The 21,639-nt window shown below is 43.5% G+C and overlaps 1 protein-coding gene across 2 annotated transcripts in view; it reads left to right on the forward strand.

Moving 5' to 3' along the window:
- Positions 1-18,796: 18,796 nt before the first annotated feature.
- The window catches only part of prkg1 (protein kinase cGMP-dependent 1), a 102,876-nt gene continuing 100,033 nt past the window's right edge, over positions 18,797-21,639 (forward strand). For both annotated transcript variants that reach the window (XM_079756360.1, XM_079756361.1), the window contains exon 1: positions 18,797-19,481. In XM_079756360.1, the coding sequence (XP_079612486.1) occupies positions 19,171-19,481 (311 nt within the window). In that variant the 5' untranslated portion in view covers positions 18,797-19,170. The remainder of the gene's footprint in view (positions 19,482-21,639) is intronic.

The raw sequence follows: 21,639 nt of genomic DNA on the forward strand, positions 1-21,639 counted from the left end.
GTCGTGATATTGTCTGTGTGTGTGTGTGTGTGTGTGTGTGTGTGTGTGTGTGTGTGTGTGTGTGTGTGCACTCACATTTATTACTTCAGCGGGTCACCCCGTGAGGAGCACACCAACGGTGGGGGGCCCTAAACCAGTGTGGGGCCCAAAATGGTGGGCCCCACACCGATTTCATTTGTAATGAGCTAAGAACCCTCCCCTGATGTCCCTCTTGCTTTTTCTTGAATTGGCCCACGAGGTGACAAAAACTGGAAATGAGTGTGTAAGTGTGTGTAAACGTTTTGCTCACTACCGCCCCCGGAGCCTGTAAGGTGCTATAGCACCGACACACACTTTCCGGAAATGTGTGCACACACCATGGACACACCCGAAGGAAGTGAGTCCCTTTGGCCAATCAAATTGCTGTGCTGTGGGAGCTGCCGCGAATTAGAGACAGAAGAAGAATCACGGTCAAGATCAAAGTTAATATAATATAAGAAAACATCGAAGACGGGATATTTGATTTTAATGTGATGTCTGTGATACCTGCATACAACAGGTGAGCATGATTTTGTTCAATTAATATCGTTTATCTTAGTGACGTTATTTACTGTAATACAATAACCGCTAGCTGCTACCATTAGCCACATGTGGTTATATGCTAACGCTCGATTTTAGATTTAATTGGCTGTTATATTATTGTTATTATAATGTATTATTTTCATAGACTGGCAGCTGCTACAGTGCCAGCTGCTATACCCGACTCCAGCTGACTAATTAACGTTAATGAGCTAACGCTTTCAGCGTTAGCAAATATCGCTAGCGGTTAATATTAGCATTGCGGGCCACTACTAACATTAGCAGCTAGTAGGGCTAGGCGATATTGACCAAAAGTCATGTTTCTATATTGTTTAGCTGAATGGCGATGCTAGATATATATAGATATTTTTTTCCGTGGCCGAATAAATGTGTCTATTAGTAATGGCCCGCTAGTAAATCGCACTTCCACCACTCGTACTACAAATCCCACAATGCACTGCAACTGCTGACACGCGGGTGACTTGTGCTCCACCTCTAACCCCGCTGCTTCGGTTGTTTATTGACACACTAATCAGTGGTCCAGTGTTGACAACTTCCACTATATTTAGCAACTTTTCAGGCCCTCCATCGATTTATTTTTTTCCCAAAAAGCGACTAGACAAATCTAGCGACTTTTTCTGGGGTTATTGGGGACTCTGACGTGACAACGTCAACGAGCAGCAGGTCACTTGGACAGAGGCAGAGGAGGAATAAAAGCTAACTGGCAGCTCAAGTGAAGAAATGTACTAGTTATTTTAACGCAAAATAAACGTCTCGTTTGAATATATATCGCCCAGCCCTAGCAGCTGGCGATTTATTATTTTTTATTTATAAATATTAGCATTTTATCTCAAAAGCTTCCAGGTCATGTGATCAAATGGTTCAAAATCAGGGTTGGATCATGTTATTACACTGACTGCATGAGATACCTCTTGTTTTTACATTTGAAATCTGTTCATAATTTTTGTTCAGATGTGTATGTAAATATCATTTTTGCACAATAGCATAGCTATAGAACAATTCTCTTATGATGAATGTACAGTAATTATTACAATTATTATTACAGAACCATTATGTCTAAAAGGAGAAGAATAAAGCCTGAAGATGATGCAGAAAATATATTCTGTCTTGCACTGACAAGTCTGGATTATTGGCAAGATTTATCAACAGTTGCAAAGGTAAGTAGCAGAAGGTTCCTTGACACAACATTTCAAAAGAAAAACAGTAAAGTGGATATGACGACAGGGCAGAGTTTATTTACAGGGCAGAGGGCTATCAAGAGGGATAAAACATCTGCATTACAAAATATTAGAAGTAGATGTCATTATTCTCATGTATGGAATTTAGTTATTTTCTTGTTGTTCCCCATAGCCTGTTGGGTCTTCATTTTCATTTACTGAGTTTTTAGGAAGGTTTTTTTGATTTTTAAAATGGTGCAGGGACCCTCAAGTAGCACTTTCTTGCTCTTTATTTCTATTTATTTTAGAATCTGGATTGGTTTATGGATCAGTGACATCAGTTAATTCATTAATGACTTCAATACAAGCACCTGATACTGATTATGGATCACATCTGTTCCATTTCTACTTTGAACATAGGTTAAATGAACTAAAGTGTTCCACATTTCTGTGTTGCATCCTGTCTAAATGAAAAAATCAAAAAAGGTTTTGTTGGCATTTCCAAAAGGGTTAAGGAAGCAGTGTTGTGCTTATTATACTGGACATCTTGCTTCAATACATCCAGCATTTAAAGGCAGTAAACTAGAGCATCCTTTTACCACATTTAACTTCTAAATTGTGGGTCATGTTGCATGCCAAAAGTCACAGTGATAGTTCATCTTGTTGAAACTGGGTTGTATGATGTACTTATCTGTCTGAGCTGTTACATGTTTTAGAGCAATATTTATTACTTATAGTATTTAACACTCGTATGTTTCTAGTCTCACCCATATGGGGCCCTTCCGTTTGGTTCTCACTGAAACTGTTAAAATTGGAGTTGAGATTATGTCTGGTGTTGGACAGTGCAACAAAAACATTTATAACTGTACACTGCCTGAGCTGTTACATGTTTTAAAGCATTATTTAGAATGTGACCCACCGCAGACCCTTGTAATGGATTATGAGAGTTGCTAATACCTCAGAATGACAATGCTCTGCTCTCAGTTTGAATGTCTGTACCGTTTGAGAAACTGTTTTATCATTGGGTAACATTATCAGCCTTTGAATGTCTGTACATACAGTTGTGATTTCAGTCAGTTCTAAGTGTCTTCTTGTCTGGTATCTACATTTCAGATGAAAGACCCTCAGACTCCTGCAGCAGCAGTCGAGACAGAGACCAGCCCTGTACATCAGACGTTCCATGAGAAATCAAAGTCAGATGAGACTCACACACAGGTAAAATGACATTGTAGAGACAGTCATCATCAATATATGTGGTAGTTCTACTACCCAAATTTGCCAATGTTTACATTGCTTTAATGCAGTCAGGATTACTTATTGGGTGGTGTGATAAAGGCCGGTTAATGTCAAACACACTCGTTTCCAGTCATGTCCTTGTGGGGTAATTTTATGTCAAACACACTCTTTCTCTAGTCCCTTGTTAGTGGGAGCAGGTAACATACTGTAACACACTCGTATGTTTCTAGTCTCACCCATATGGGGCCCTTCCGTTTGGTTCTCACTGAAACTGTTTTTATGGCTCTGTCCAATACCTGGAATAATCTCAACTCCAATTTTAACATTTAGAATTGTACACTGTCTGAGCTGTTACATGTTTTAAAGCAATATTTATTACTTATAGTATTTAACACTCGTATGTTTCTAGTCTCAGCCATATGGGGCCCTTCCGTTTGGATCTCACTGAAACTGTTAAAATTGGAGTTGAGATTATGTCAGGTGTTGGACAGTGCACCAAAAACATTTATCACTGTACACTGCCTGAGCTGTTACATGTTTTAAAGCAAAATTTAGAATGTGACCCACCGCAGACCCTTGTAATGGATTATGAGAGTTGCTAATACCTCAGAATGACAATGCTGTGCTCTCAGTTTGAAGGTCTGTACTGTTTGAGAAACTTTTACCATTGGGTAACATTATCAGCCTTTGAATGTCTCTACATACAGTTGTGATTTCAGTCAGTTCTAAGTGTCTTCTTGTCTGGTATCTACATTTCAGATGAAAGACCCTCAGACTCCTGCAGCAGCAGTCGAGACAGAGACCAGCCCTGTACATCAGACGTTCCATGAGAAATCAAAGTCAGATGAGACTCACACACAGGTAAAATGACATTGTAGAGACAGTCATCATCAATATATGTGGTTGTTCTACTACCAAAATTGGCCAATGTTTACATTGCTTTAATGCAGTCAGGATTACTTATTGGGTGGTGTGATAAAGGCCGGTTAATGTCAAGCACACTCGTTTCCAGTCATGTCCTTGTGGGGTCATTTTATGTCAAACACACTCTTTCTCTAGTCCCTTGTTAGTGGGAGCAGGTAACATACTGTAACACACTCGTATGTTTCTAGTCTCACCCATATGGGGCCCTTCCGTTTGGTTCTCACTGAAACTGTTTTTATGGCTCTGTCCAATACCTGGAATAATCTCAACTCCAATTTTAACATTTAGAATTGTACACTGTCTGAGCTGTTACATGTTTTAAAGCAATATTTATTACTTATAGTATTTAACACTCGTATGTTTCTAGTCTCACCCATATGGGGCCCTTCCGTTTGGATCTCACTGAAACTGTTAAAATTGGAGTTGAGATTATGTCAGGTGTTGGACAGTGCACCAAAAACATTTATCACTGTACACTGCCTGAGCTGTTACATGTTTTAAAGCAAAATTTAGAATGTGACCCACCGCAGACCCTTGTAATGGATTATGAGAGTTGCTAATACCTCAGAATGACAATGCTGTGCTCTCAGTTTGAAGGTCTGTACTGTTTGAGAAACTTTTACCATTGGGTAACATTATCAGCCTTTGAATGTCTCTACATACAGTTGTGATTTCAGTCAGTTCTAAGTGTCTTCTTGTCTGGTATCTACATTTCAGATGAAAGACACTCAGACTCCTGCAGCAGCAGTCGAGACAGAGACCAGCCCTGTACATCAGACGTTCCATGAGAAATCAAAGTCAGATGAGACTCACACACAGGTAAAATGACATTGTAGAGACAGTCATCATCAATATATGTGGTTGTTCTACTACCAAAATTGGCCAATGTTTACATTGCTTTAATGCAGTCAGGATTACTTATTGGGTGGTGTGATAAAGGCCGGTTAATGTCAAGCACACTCGTTTCCAGTCATGTCCTTGTGGGGTCATTTTATGTCAAACACACTCTTTCTCTAGTCCCTTGTTAGTGGGAGCAGGTAACATACTGTAACACACTCGTATGTTTCTAGTCTCACCCATATGGGGCCCTTCCGTTTGGTTCTCACTGAAACTGTTTTTATGGCTCTGTCCAATACCTGGAATAATCTCAACTCCAATTTTAACATTTAGAATTGTACACTGTCTGAGCTGTTACATGTTTTAAAGCAATATTTATTACTTATAGTATTTAACACTCGTATGTTTCTAGTCTCACCCATATGGGGCCCTTCCGTTTGGTTCTCACTGAAACTGTTAAAATTGGAGTTGAGATTATGTCAGGTGTTGGACAGTGCACCAAAAACATTTATCACTGTACACTGCCTGAGCTGTTACATGTTTTAAAGCAAAATTTAGAATGTGACCCACCGCAGACCCTTGTAATGGATTATGAGAGTTGCTAATACCTCAGAATGACAATGCTGTGCTCTCAGTTTGAAGGTCTGTACTGTTTGAGAAACTTTTACCATTGGGTAACATTATCAGCCTTTGAATGTCTCTACATACAGTTGTGATTTCAGTCAGTTCTAAGTGTCTTCTTGTCTGGTATCTACATTTCAGATGAAAGACCCTCAGACTCCTGCAGCAGCAGTCGAGACAGAGACCAGCCCTGTACATCAGACGTTCCATGAGAAATCAAAGTCAGATGAGACTCACACACAGGTAAAATGACATTGTAGAGACAGTCATCATCAATATATGTGGTAGTTCTACTACCCAAATTTGCCAATGTTTACATTGCTTTAATGCAGTCAGGATTACTTATTGGGTGGTGTGATAAAGGCCGGTTAATGTCAAACACACTCGTTTCCAGTCATGTCCTTGTGGGGTCATTTTATGTCAAACACACTCTTTCTCTAGTCCCTTGTTAGTGGGAGCAGGTAACATACTGTAACACACTCGTATGTTTCTAGTCTCACCCATATGGGGCCCTTCCGTTTGGTTCTCACTGAAACTGTTTTTATGGCTCTGTCCAATACCTGGAATAATCTCAACTCCAATTTTAACATTTAGAATTGTACACTGTCTGAGCTGTTACATGTTTTAAAGCAATATTTATTACTTATAGTATTTAACACTCGTATGTTTCTAGTCTCACCCATATGGGGCCCTTCCGTTTGGTTCTCACTGAAACTGTTAAAATTGGAGTTGAGATTATGTCAGGTGTTGGACAGTGCACCAAAAACATTTATCACTGTACACTTCCTGAGCTGTTACATGTTTTAAAGCAAAATTTAGAATGTGACCCACCGCAGACCCTTGTAATGGATTATGAGAGTTGCTAATACCTCAGAATGACAATGCTGTGCTCTCAGTTTGAAGGTCTGTACTGTTTGAGAAACTGTTTTACCATTGGGTAACATTATCAGCCTTTGAATGTCTGTACATACAGTTGTGATTTCAGTCAGTTCTAAGTGTCTTCTTGTCTGGTATCTACATTTCAGATGAAAGACCCTCAGACTCCTGCAGCAGCAGTCGAGACAGAGACCAGCCCTGTACATCAGACGTTCCATCAGAAATCAAAGTCAGATGAGACTCAGCCACAGGTAAAATGACATTGTAGAGACAGTCATCGTCAATATATGTGGTTGTTCTACTACCAAAATTGGCCAATGTTTACATTGCTTTTCTGGATGCAGCTTTTTAGTCAGATCATTTCATGTTTATATGTTACTGTTAATTCAGGAACAGTTTTTGGTTAGGCTAACTTGTCTAGTTAGCAGATACTGCCATACATGACCTTTTCAAGTAACAGTTTTTTGCTGTTTATCTGTGTTTAGGTGTTTACTGTCCAAGGGTTTCCGCTTGTTGATTATTCAGATAGTGATGAAACTGATGAGGATTGTAAGGAGAACAAAACTCCCACTCCACACCGTGATTTTCTAAGGAACAATACAGAAAACATTCTGGTATGCCGCTGATGCTTTGAATTTCATTCAAATGTTTTTAGTCAAGTAATTGTATAAAGCCTCCTGTTACTGGTTTTAATAGATTGTATAGATCTATAGATTTAATAGATCTACTACTGTATTTTGTTTTCCTGTAATCATTTGTTGCAGCCCTAGTTCAGTCTCAATTTTGCCTAGAGCATGGTTACTATTTCATCAAAGTGTGAAATGTAGTTGTTGTTTCCATAAATAAATACATGCTCCTTCAGGACAACTTGTTGAAAGCATTTTATTTTATTGTTAGCCTCAAAAATAAGACTTAACCCAGGTCAACTGGTCTGGCAGTGATCAGGTCTGGGTGTGGACACTGAAGTTTAACTCAGCTTTCCAAGATATTTGGTTTATCACAGTTTGTGACTTAACAAGGGGGAAAATTGCTTATTCACATAGGGCCATGTTGGTTTGGATAGCTTTTTTCTCTTAAAATAATTAAATCATCATTTCATTTAAAATGGTTAAGTGCTGAAGATCATTATTTGATTACCATGCTACTACCCTATCTTCCTGTTGATGATCTTTTGTTAAGATGATAGCACATACAGTAGTTAATGAGCTTACAAGGCATTTGAATTTGCAGGTGTAGAGGGAAAAGAGATGGAATGAAGGAAGATAAATATAGATCCTCAACGCAGTCAGTGTCTGTGTGCAATAGAAACAATTTGTGGGCCCCAGATAGTAACTTAACACCCTGCAAAGATATAAAAACAAGAAAAGTGTGTGTGTGTATGACGCTGGACCTCACAAGTACTGTATGTTAGAAACGGGCCCCATAAGTGACCAAAAAACTGGCATGGAGACAAAAGTTTTAAATTTTGTTAAATTGAAGTGATTTTTGTGATTGGGATTTTTTTTTTATTTTACCAGATTTTTTTCAGCAGTGTAGAACCACTGGAAAGGGTGGACCCCATAAATGAGCAAAAAACTGGTGGGCCCCCTGAAGGGCAAAAACCAGTATGTGTGTGTGTGTGTGTGTGTGTGTGTGTGACGTCAGAAGACAAGGCATCTGTTTCTTCCCGAGAGGATTAGCAAGACACAAATGTGTGAGCGGGAAAGAGAAACGCAGTAAAGTGAGAGTAGCTCTCTAAAAATATCCCAAACATCCACTAGCATTCGCCCCATCAGCCTATGTGATAAGGGCCACAGCCACGCTGGCTGCCTGTGGTTCTGGGCCTTAACTTAGGCATTCATCTCTGCTATGATTCCAAGACTGACCTTTGGCTAACCTTGTTTTAAATAACAGGTTTGAGCCATTGTTTCTATTCCACAAAAATGCCATTAAAACGCTGAGCTAGCTTCACGGAGGCACCGATTCCGATGTAATTGATGTGATGTTCAGGATTATCTCTGTCGCCTTTAGTGAACTTTCCCAGTTTCCGTCTTAGCTATGAACTGTCAACTCAAATCAGCCCCCAAATGAACTCAAATCTGTTTACTATATAACTTTTTTACTTTACTTATTTATTTATTAAGTCTGTGTTGTCAACCGCAGCTTTAAAGTTGGTCGACATTTGACTGTAAATCTTTTTTTCTTGGTACCACAAAATAGGCAATTTTCTAATATAAAAAAAAGAAGATAGCAAAAAACTATTTACACAAACATACTGATTAACAGCCATCTGTCATTCTTTCTGGCTGACTTTGCACTTTTCCTTCAGCTAGTTTATAATCGACTAAGCATTCCAGTGAACCGTTAAGACAATATTTAAGGCTAGATAAGTTACCTCAAACACAAATAGACAAGGCAAGGTAAATCTTGTTTTGTCCTTATTATCTTAAGTCGATAATCAATCTTAAATAAATCGCTTATCATAAAACTATTAAAATCACTAAACCCATGCGCCTGAAGCAATCTATATATCCTTAATATTATCCAAAGACATTAATCTATTCTTAGCCTTAAGACGTTAAAACCTTAAAATACTCTAAGCCTGTAGCCTGAGAGCTACTGATCAACGCTGAGACACACCCAGCAGTGATGTAGAACTGATTCACAGCCTGCATCGTCACGGAGCAGAGGAAACAGCCTTCATCTAGGAGCCACTAGGGGAATTGTAATGTGCTCACTATTCGCGTGCGTGTGTCAATGTATGTGTGTGTATGTGCGTGGGTTTGTGTGCGTGTGTTTGGGTGCTTGCTTGTATTTTTGTTTTTTGTCTGTGCATGTGTGTGTTCATGTGAGTGCATTTGTCTAGGGGTCTGTGCACACATGCGCGTGTGTGAGTGTGCGTGCGTGTGTGTGCGTGTGTCTGGGGGGGAGGAGGGGAGCATGTCTTCCAGTGAGGTCACGACTCACAGGGTGGGCTGATAGTGATACTTAGAGGAACAGGGGATGTGAGGAGGAAAGGAAAGAAAGAATGGGGGAGAGAGACAGAAGAGAACGATTTTATCAGACAAGAAGAGTTAAAAGGAGATGAGCTGAGAAGAGGGTTGTTTAGTAGAGGAGAGGAGAGGAGAGAACTGGAGAGGAGAGGAGAGGAGGGGAGAGGAGAGGAGAGGAGGGGAGAGGAGGGGAGAGGAGAGGAGAGGAGAGGAGGGGAGAGGAGAGGAGAGGAGGGGAGGGGAGAGGAGAGGAGAGGAGGGGAGAGGGGAGAGGAGAGGAGAGAAGGGGAGGGGAGAGGAGAGGAGAGGAGAGGAGAGAACAGGAGAGGAGAGGAGAGGAGAGGAGAGGAGAGAACAGGAGAGGAGAGGAGGGGAGAGGAGAGGAGAGGAGAGGAGAGGAGAGGAGAGGGGAGGAGAGGGGTGACGAATAGGAGAGGAGAGGAGAGGAGAGGGGAGGAAAGAGGACAGGAGAGGGAAGGAGTTAGGGGAGAGGGGAAAAGACGGACGAAAGGGAAGCAACGGGAGGACAGGAGCAGAGGCTAAGGGGGAGGTTGGCAGTGAGGGAGGGATATGAAGGAGGCGGACCGTCGGAGGTCAGCAGACTTAATGGAGTGAGAGAGAGATGGGAGGAAGGAGATAAATGTCCGGTGGACAGACAGGAAGCAGAGGAATGGAACATGGTGCGAAGGGAGAGGACGAGGAGATTAAGTACAGGAAAAAGATTGGAGGAGGAGAAGAGATGGGGGTGATGATCAGGAGGTAAATAGACCTGATGTGTGAGAGGAGTAGAGAGAAGGACTGAGATCCGTGAGCGCTGCTCAAACATTCTGCTGTGGTGGTATATTTACTCTTATACTCTTGCTTTGATCATCACTGTTGTTTTCTATGTACCAGGAGGGACGATGTTGAGGATGACTGAGCTCACTCTAATGTTGGGGGATGGCTGCTTCGTTGGAGAAGATGATGATGATGATGATGATGATGATGATGATGATGAAGGTGGCTCTCATGTGTTACAGGAAGGGGAGGGTTGCGTATCATTGGTGATGATGATGATGATGATGATGATGATGATGATGATGATGATGATGATGAAGGTGACATCAGAAAGATGCAGGTGTCCAGGTTAGGTATCGGAAGGGAGGAAGAGTTGGGTGAGGAAGAGGGGGGAAAACATGTGAGCACTCTGGTGATTGGGTTGTTGCTGCTAATGCAACCGAATATCACATAATAGCTGTTTATTATCACACACACACGACACACAAACACAAACAGTATGCAGCAGTAGCATGCACACACATATGTGCACATGCACATTCAACCACATACATGTATGCAACCAGTTGCGCAGATGCCCTCAAACACACACACAAACAAACACACATGTACACACACACACAAACATACACACACACACACACACACATTTAAACACACACACAAAAAACTCTAGACACACAACATACACACCTGTCATCCACATCTATCTATCTGGCTGACTGCCTGGACTGTTTGCAACATATCTACAAATGTTCATTAATTGAATGTATCAGAGTTAGCAGTCCAAATAACCACCCAGATGATTCACAGATTATTCTAGTTCAGCAAATATTAACTTTTGGTGTTTCTAAAGCCCTACTTCTGGCAGGAAAGTCCCTTCATACTTTTTTCTTTTTTTTGTACACAAGGTGATCCTTCACAAGACCCACTGTGTTCGGTGTGGGTACATGTGTGTCTGTGCTTGCATGTGTGCATTTGTGTGTGTGTGTGGGTGTGTGTGTGTGTGTTCTTGCAAGCGTGTGTGTCTGCTTGCATGAATGCGTTTATGTGTGTGTCTGTGGATGCCTGCTTGAGTGCGTGTGTGAGAGAGAGCGAGAGAGGGAGTGAGGTGGCGACAGAAAGAGAGAGAGAGGGAGAGATAGAGAGTGAGAGAGTTTGTGAGTATATGTGTACGTATTGCCAACACTAAAGTCATTGAGTGCAGGAGCACATCAACAAAGTCATACATACAGACACACAAACACACAGACACACACACACACACACACACACACACACACACTCACTCACTCACTCGCTCGCTCTAATATGGTATGCCCTGCAACTCTTCTACCCACTGTTTGATCCCTAAGTGAGTCCCCAGATATTTTATTGTGATGGATAAGGTTACATAAAATGTCACGTGACCGCCCAATCATTTGCTAATTGGTTCACTGGCATTGTGTGCGGCGTGTTAACGAGCAACGGAACAGGGCCTTATTTGCGAAAATAAAGCAAACGCATCAACGAATATAAACGACTGATTGTATGGATTAGAGTGAAGGACATAAATTAATAATTGACGAGCGTGCTCGTCTGTGACACGTGTGCCGTCGATGAGCTCACTTTTTGAGAGAAAAAATCACCCAAAAATATTACTGACGCATCGAGACAGAGAGAGTGAGAGAAAGAGCGGAGCAAGAGAGATGCGAAGGGAGTGAGTGACAGAGAGGGAAAGAGAGGGGGGAAAAGGAAGAGGGAGAGAGGGAGCGATCAGAGATAAAGAGAGGGGTGTGTGTGTGTGTGGGGGGGGAGGTAGCGGGAGAGAGAGAGAAGCAGAGGGAGAGGGGCGAAAGGGAGAGAGGCAGAGGGAGAAGGAGAGGGGGTGAGGCAGATAGCGAGACTTCACCATATCTTGACTCATAGCTGCCTTGACAGTTCGCTCGTCTCCACCTCCCGAGTGACGACCTCTCTTCTCTCACTTTGCTCTTCGTTGCTCCGCCGGTGCTGCTAGCCTCATCGGTGGTTTGCCCACATCGGGAAAATCAGCCACATCTGCTTATGTTTTGGATAATTTAGACTACATATTAAATCACTGTCAATTTTCTCAGGGAGGAATAAGTGTAATTTCAGAGTGACGGGTTTTCTTTTTCGGTCAAGAAGTTCAGAAGTATTTTTTTCTTTTACGCACCCCGCGTGGCCGAACAATCATCCACAATCACACTGCGTACTCATCCCCTTATCTGGGTTCGGGTCCTGGGTTAGTTGTTGAAACATGAGCTTATCGGAAGATTTGGCGAAGCTGCTGCTGATGAAAGATGAGCGGATCCGGGACATGGAGAGGCGGCTGGATGAGAAGGAAGAGGAGATTGCGGAGCTCAAGCGCAAACTGCACAAATGCCAGTCGGTGTTGCCGCAGGTCGCGGTGCCACGGACCCGGCGCGCCCAGGGCATCTCCGCGGAGTCGGGCCAAGCGTACCGCTGCTGCGAGTCAACGCTCCGGAAGTACTCCAAGACGGACAGGTAAGCTGGAGAGTTTAGCGCGAACATAAACCATCCCGGTTGGGGTTCGCCTTTTCTGTTGAAAGTTATTTGGAAAAGCCTAAGAAAGGAATTGTTTTATTGTATTTGAATTGAATGCGTATATATGTATAGGCATATTTGATGTTTAAAAAGGAAGGCTGTATGTTCAAAGTGTGAAGTTGATTCCTTCGCCGGGTGTAGGCTCTGTTGTACTGCTAGCCAAGGTCATTGTGTCACCTGGACTGCTGCGCTGCTGGGTCTTGCCGAGTGTGAAAGATGTTGAATAATTGCAAGTTCCCGAAAGTCGTACGGGGAACAGCATTGTCTTCATGTAAATCTCCTACTTCCATCGCTCTTTTCGGAAGGGCCTAATTCGCCATTTTGTTGTACGATATGGGATTCAAATAATTCAGTTAGAGATCCAATAATAGTTGGCCGACCGAGCAGAGATGGACTTCCGCAAAGGTCCCAATAAACAGATGGCCTCCACGGACAGGGCCTCCACGGGGCCTTGACCTGGTCACCGCTGGAGCGATCGAGCCCTCTGACAGTCCATTGGCGGCACTGGCTGTCTGTGGCTGTCTGAAGAAAAAGGAAAATGGTTGGAGTTTCTGTGTGGACTCCTGAAACCCTCAACACCGGAACTCAAATAGAAAAAAACGTACCCGGGTTTCCTCGTGTCGACGACGCCCTGGACCACATAGTAGGGTCCAGCTGGTTCTGGAACCTGATTGGCATAGCAGGCAAGGTTGCCAGATTGGGCGGGAATTCCAGCCCAATCTGGCACTACACTGGTAGCAGGTGGATCCAATATCATCCCACTGCAGACACAAATGGGCGTTATCGTGTGTGGTGGGGGTTCTCGTTGACGCCGACTGGAACGCCCCCTTCTTCTTCTTCATCGCCTTTCTTGCTGAACTGTATTAAAATGTCAAAGTATACTACTTCGACTCCTTAATCCAACTCCTAACTCGGAGACCCCTCGAGCATTCAAAGTTTTGATAGTCTCATACTCGTAGTGGGGGTTATCTCAGCCATGGTTGAGAAGGAATTTGGGGGAAAGGAACTTTGGCTTTGACTCCCTGAAGTACATGAACTGTACATGGAGGAGAAAGGGATTGTTACCCGCGATTGTCTCCCGCCGGAGCCCGCTGCCCGCTGCCCGCTGCCGAGGCACCACCGCTGCAAGGCACCATCGACGCTACCCGCTCCGCCGGGAGACAATCGCGGTCAACATCCGTCGGGATGTCGGATACGTGAGTAAATAAGGTGCAAAGTCAAACCGGAGAAGTGATTCCGGAAATGATTTTGTTAGAGATAGATAGTTAGATAATAGATAGATAGTTTAAAAATATTGGATGCGCAGGTAAGCTACGGGTCGGAGAGGGTCTCTGACAGGCTCTCCGGCTACGGAGAGCATATTATGCCTTGCGACTATGCTTCGCAGTATGCCTTGCGAAACCCAGTATGCCTTTCGAAACACTTCGTGGTTGGTCGATGAAACGCAACCAGGAATGCCTAATGGGCGTTCTTGTGCCATGACTGAAACGCCCAAGCCTGTAGCTGGACCCTTCTCGTGGATCTAGACCCTGACATGAAAAAGAAGACCGGCGACGTGGATGAGCGAGGGATTCCTGGAGGCGTGCGGCATACCGGGAACAGGATTGTCTCAGTACAAATCTCTCTCAGCCGTCATTATTTCCCGAAGGATAAGCCTGGCACAATATTGTTCTAAAATCCTTCCCTGCAGATTTCTGTTCTTGTAATCTTATAGCGTTAGGATTAAACAGGTTTGATTGCATCGTTGATCGCTACACTTTCTTCGGGCACCAAGATTGTTTTTTTTTTAATCGTCATTTTTTCCGGAAGAGCCTTTCAATGGACCGATCCTCCGAGGGGAAATAACGTGAGCACGCAAGATCAAGATGGTCCCAGATGGCATACCTCCCACCAATCAGATGCGCAGTATAGAATTACTCAGGCTCTTAACGGTGTCACATGATCCCGGATGCCCACTGGGTTAAAACAGTCAGAAAAATGTTTGTGGATAACAATCCAAGCAGGTGCAGGATACAGTGATCCCGAAACGTACTGGGTTCAAACCACCAGTGTCAGTAACCTGTCCATAAGTATGGCTGTGAGAGGCTATGGATAACATTGACTGGATTTTAAAAATAGACAGCAGAATATTGATCTCCTTAGGCTACCTACGCTTAGGCTGCTGATTTCCTTAGGTTACCTTTCTTTATTGCAACCTGTTTTTCAGTAATTCCCTAGCAAATCTGTAAAACCCCAGTCGGAGGCTAGACTTCAAGACAGATACCCATGAATATATTCGCGCATATTCCGTTCCACCCATCCATAGACATGACTGTGTGTTCATACTGTGCACTCTGTGCGCACACGCCAACGCCTTTTCTGCACAGGTGTAGTAGCCCACAACTACTACCCAAGCGCTGATTGGCTGATTTGCTGAAACGTACTGGGTTCAAACAACCAGTGTCCGCCACCTGCCCATAGGTATCGCTGTGAGAGGCTATGGATAACAGTGAGCGGGTGTAAAAATAGACAGCAGAGTGTTGTGTATGGGTTGGAGTGGCCTGGCCCTGGTCTGCTGACCACCAGCTGGAACATGCTGCTGCAGGACGGTTTCTGGGTGTGGTGTGAGTGGAGAGAACCCTGTGACACCTCATAGCTCTGTGTCAACAGAGTTGACACACTAGACTGCTGCATACAAGCACGCACGCACACACACACACACACGCACGCACACGCCACACGCACGCACGCACGCACGCACGCACGCACGCACGCATGCACACACACACACACACACACACACACACACACACACACACACACACATACGCATGCACACACACACACATACGCATGCACACACACACACACGTACGCATGCACACACACACACACACTCACACACAGAAGACAGAGATACACACACACACTCACAGGCACACAGGCACATTTTTGTACACAAAAACACACACATACACACACACACGCACAAAAAGTTTAGATACACACACACACACACACACACACACACACACACACACACACATACGCATGTATGTTCACATAACCTATTTGTGCTGTTTACATGTAAGAACATTCTTTCTGACATATTGGCACTAGTTAACTTTAACCTCTCAATAGTTATACAATATTTAACTTTAAAGTTAACTAACAGCCCAGTTTAATGCATCACATAGTACTTAGAATTACAAAACTAAGTGAAAATACTTAGTCAACAAGTTTGAGAGAAAGTAAGATGGGCTCATAAACAAATGGTGGAAATATATAAAAACAGTTCTACTGATTGCGACGCAAAGAATACCTATTCTATATATTTGGTCCTATTGGTTTTCTCACCATTCACATTTTGCTAACACTCAGTTGGAGGTGTTGACCAATGGCTATGATGGAAGGTGCTTGTGTGTGTGTGTGTGTGTGTGTGTGTGTGTGTGTGTGTGTGTGTGCATGTGTGTATCTGTTTGTGTGTGTGTGTGTACGTGCGGTGTGGTGGGTTTCAGACTGTGCTAGACCCTTTTGTCTGCAATATAACAATAACACTCACACTGCGTCTCCGTGGAGGGTCTGCCAAAGAGGCTGTTGATTAGACACAAACACACACACACGCACGCACACGCACACACACACATACATACACACACACACACACACACCGACCCACACACGCGCACGCGTGCACAAACACACACACACACACTTACGCAAGCACACAAACGCACTCACGCAGAGTGACATGCAGATAGTGTCAGAAATAGATGTGGAGCCGCACAGGCAGACAGCCAGCGAGTTGATTATAACAAGACTCCCATGACCCTCCACCTCGCTCTGTCACCCCTTCTGGCTCTCTTCATCTGTCTCTGGCTTTTGCTTCTGTCACCTCACACATACGTGCTCACGCACAGGTGCACACACACCCACGTAAATGCACAGAGGCACACACGTGCATACGCAGAGGCTTGCGCGCATATGCACGGATGCACACACACACACACACCAAAACATGCGTACGCACTTCTCTCACGTCATCCAAACTCTGAAATCTAGCCTCCTTTTTCTCACTTTGATCTTTGCATCTGCTTCACATCTCTTATCCTACTCTCGCCCACATACACACACAAATTACAAGTTCTTACACGTTTAAATTAATGCATCGAAATTCACACACTTTGTCAATGCGGGGTGAATCTAGAGGAGCAATTAATTGAGTATTATACAAATTTTATGATTTTGTGTGTTGAAATGTATTAATGATTTATTTGTGTTTTTTTGTTTTGTTTTTGTGTGTGTGTGTGTGCATGGTGTCTGCATGTGTGCATGCATGCGTGCGTGTGTGTATATCCTTTGAGTTTAGTTCAGTCACACACACACAAGGCATCGTCTGAGTTATGTATAAAGTTCAGAGCACGTGGGGGATACAACGTCTCCACAATGCGGTGGCACCGAACTGCTCCCCTGGGATATGCTCGGAGCAAGACTTGATTTAACTTTCAAATCCCCCCCCCCCCCCCCCCCCCCAAAAAAAAGACGCCTTTTAAAATGCATTCCCTCACTGAAAGGAAATTATTCAACTACGTTGATTAGGAGCGTAGTCATGTCACAATGACAGCTACTTTATAAGCTGAGCAGAACACGCAAGCACGCACGCATACACATGCATGCACACTCACACACACTAACCCTAACCCTAACCCACCCACACACTCACAAAATGGGGGGATTGTGCTGTAACAGATGTCAAGTTAAGTCGTTTAATGTGACAGTTTCTCTGCTAGTGTCTACTGAGTCATTCAGACTTGATAATAAACAGGGAAGCACATGACAATGGGATGTTGATTTCCACATTCCACATTATTGGTATGAGTATATATTCTGAATGTTTCCAATGCAGATTCAATTTCTCGGCCACTACGATGCGAACACACACACACACACACACACACACACACACACACACACACCGACCCACACACGCGCACGCGCGCACACACACACACACACATATATTAATAACGCAACATCGGAGGCTCGAGAACTCCTGGAGCCCAGGTGAAATTACGTTGTATCCCCACGTGCTCTGAACTTTATACACAAGTCAGACGATGCTTTGTGTGTGTGTGACTGAACTAAACTCAAAGGATATACACACACACACGCATGCAAGCACACATGCACACACCATGCACACACACATAAACAAAAACAAAACAAAAAACACAAATAAATCATTAATACATATCAACACACAAAATCATAAAATTTGTATAGTATAATTACCATTGTTATTATATTTTTGAATTGTATTGAATATTATTATATTTAATAATACTTTCTAGCAATAAACTTATAAAATAAATAAATAGTCAATATTAATAGTATTATTAGTATCAGGGAAATAGTATCTTTGTAAAGCGTCCATGGTGTATGGAGGATATGAAATCTGGTTGGACTTGTTGGAAAAGCTACAGGTTAATCTTCATTTAGAGCGTCGTGTGATAACATGATGTAGCCAGTAGATGGCGTAACTGTACCACCGAAGTTGCTCGGCGTGTAGCGGGCGCGGGGCGCAGAAACTGGCTACTGATCTCCTGAGGCTACCTTTTTTTATTGCAACCTGTTATTTAGTCATTCCCTAACAAATCTGTAAAACCCCAGTCGGAGGCTAGACTTCAAGACAGATATCCATGAATATATCACCGCGTATTCCGTTCCACCCATCCATAAACATGACTGTGTGTTCATACTGTGCACTCTGCGCGCACACACCAACGCCTTTCCTGCACAGGTGTAGTAGCCCACAACTAATACTCAAGCGCTGATTGGCTATAGCTTTCTCGCCGACTACATATACAGGCCTGTCTCCAAATCCCAACGCAAACGGCCAAACAGAACAGATAGGGGGGCCGCTGTGCGTTGCGTGGCGTACAGGTCTACTCTGCGCGCCTGGCACATTACCGGATAACTGGCGAGCGGGAGCAGATGTGGGCAAGAGAAAACAAACGAATGGTTTTCCCATCAGCTTGACTGCTGGGAGAAAAAGAGAGCAAGCGAGGAGTGAGAGAGGGAGAGAGAGAGAGAGAGAGAGAGAGAGAGAGAGAGAGAGAGAGAGAGAGAGAGACAGAGGGGAATAGAGGCAGAGAGACAGAGTGAGAGAGACAGAGAGAGAGATTGTTGGAGGAGCACTGGAACGGTGAACCGGCTGACAGACAGCCTCTCAGCTGCCGAAGGCGGACCGCAGACACGCGGCGGATGTTCAACAGGGTTTCACACCTTTTGGGTTAGCAGTCGAGGGGAAGACGCGCGTGATTCCAGCACACCACTTCCCGCCAACCGGTCAAACTTTAACTTTACGCGTCGCTGAGGATTTCGTCGTCGGACCATAGTATAGGAATAACATTTTTTTCTACGTTTGCTTTATTTTTGTTAATGATATGAGACTTAATTTGACGCATTCTCTCAACTTACGTTTATTGAAAGTTTTTTGTATTTCCTGAGAGGGTGACTATAACTTTTAACATTGGATCACAAAGACCGACTATCACAGAATAGGCAGACTTCTGCGTGTTTTCATTTATTTATTTTTCATTTTCAACATCACAACGTTGTTGGAGTGTCCCCAACCGTGCGTTGCCATGGGCACACTGCGCGACCTCCAGTACGCGCTCCAGGAAAAGATCGAGGAACTGAGGCAGCGGGACGCGCTCATCGATGAGCTGGAGCTGGAGCTGGACCAGAAGGATGAGTTGATCCAGAAGCTTCAGACCGAGTTGGATAAGTACCGCTCCGTCATCAAACCGGCCACCGCTCAACAGGTGCGCCGGCAGAGCGTGCTGCACCGTGACCAGCACCGGAGCAAACGGCAGGCGATATCCGCGGAGCCCACTGCCTTTGACATCACCGATCTGAGCCACGTCACCCTTCCCTTCTATGCCAAGAGCCCAGAGTAGGTTGTGTGTGTGTGTGTGTGTGTGTGTGTGTGTGTGTGTGTGTGTGTGTGTGTGTGTGTGTGTGTGTGTGTGTGTGTGTGTGTGTGCAGGTGTGTGCGTGTCTCTGCTTGCGCGTGCGCGTCCAATTTAGCATTCTTTGGAAGAAGTGGATTTCCATTGGATTTGAAATTCTATTACAAAAACGCCTGGTAAGTCCAGCGTATGAAAAAACAAACGCAAAGAAGCCTATTAAGCCTCCTCCAATTACCGTTTGGAAGTGGAGTCAAATTGGCTTCCACCCACCCTCTTGATATAAACACTGTTTCATTAGCAGTTTGCCTGCTTGACAGGATCACATGCTGTTCTCGGTTTACAATTATAACAAGCATTTAGAAGCGCAAGTATAGTCACCGATTCCTGTTAACTATTAGGCCTATATGAAGAAATAATAAACCCTTCGAACGAAGTAGTGATTAAGCAGAAAACGGCAATACGTTCAGCCGGCGATACATGATTTCTGAATGAGCAAATAGATTGGTGTCGAATCCACCGCTTTAAATGATGACTGAGATCCCGCCTATCCTTGCGAGCGGATAACCAGAGACCTTAAGGAGTATCCACTGCATGCTTTATAGCCTGGTACATTACCATGAACTTTCATTCAGGGACAGCGGGGAAGAAGCTGGGCCTATAGGAAGAGAAGGGACTGATGATCAGGATTTGAATCCTGAAAAGATTAGGCAGTCACAGTGAATAAAATGTGATATTCTAGGTTGACATAAAATGCATCGACAACAGGTCTGTATGTCCTAAAGGCTTAATGTTTGATCAATTACTTCCTCTGAACACTATAGAGTTGTGGTCATGCATTTGGGAAAAAAAAATTGTCACTTTCGGATAACTATTCAAGTGTGGGATCGAATGGCATTTTGATACCAGCATCAGGTCCAGGACTTAAGGGTTTTATAGGTTTCGGGTTTGATTTCCCAATGTCCCTACAGCCACTGATTTACATCCTTGACCAAACAGCTAACCCCAATCTTCTACACAATGTGCTGTATTCACTCATTAAGTCACTAAGGAGAAGAGCATCCATCTCCTTAACGACTCACATTAATGTAATCCAAAATACGATCAGGGCAGCAAATAGAAAGCAACGACCGAGCAGACCCACGCCTGCTCACACTCCTAATAATATCATAACACATTTTAATTTCACCAGCCTGCTCTTGAAGTCAACAAGTGTTACAGGGGCGGTCGTGCATGTGCCGTGTGTGTCTGTTTGTGTGTGTGTTGATATATCTGGCAGCAGCAGCGCTACCATTTGTCGATAACTTAATCCCTAGATATGAGATAACTGAGAAGAAGAGGGAGGGTGCACTGGACACAGGAATTGGAACTTCTAGATTCAGAAATGAAAGGTCCCCTTTCTCATGGTGTTTTGAGTGTTTTGAGTGTTTTTTTTGTCTTGATTTTGTCATACCAAAGGTGGTAGACGGTCAATTGAATGACCGTCTCTGAATGCCAGACAATTCAACGTGTCATCCATTCGGATGGACTTTATATGCCTTCTGCCATTGCACATCTGGGCTCCTACCAGCCTAAACAAACACCAGATAGGTAAAATATGCTGGCAAATTATTGCCTAGAGTACTCAGGTGATGAATGCTGTACTTTCTCTGTTGATTTGAATATGAAAAGACGTGCATTCAGCATCCCCTTTCAGTATTTGCATACCCAATGCTCGGTTTCCACTGAACACCGTTGCAACTGTAACTGTGCTTGGAATGATCCAAAGCCTTGCTCAGGAGTGCTTCAACAGAGGACAATGCTTATGGAGAAAGTGGGATGTTTGAGGGATGATTCTGTTATATATTTGAATCTACCACAAACACAATCCTCCCTGCTAATCATATTACATTCATAAGTATTCAGAATATATTTATGGTTGGATTACGTAACAAATCGGTTTTAGTATGAATTTTCTCCATTAGTTCCATCTCTCATCTTCTTATGTGACATTTACAAGATCTTTATTCATTTCCGTTGACTAATTATTATAATGACGAGCAGGAAGTTGGCCTTTGTTTTGACTGATCGTAAGTCAGATTCCCTGATGCTGATTCCCTTGAGCCAGTCTTTTTGATTGTGTTTTTGTCATATCCAGCAGTCATT

Source organism: Pollachius pollachius (genome assembly GCF_949987615.1).
Source record: "Pollachius pollachius genome assembly, chromosome: 19".
Classification (NCBI taxonomy): domain Eukaryota; kingdom Metazoa; phylum Chordata; class Actinopteri; order Gadiformes; family Gadidae; genus Pollachius; species Pollachius pollachius.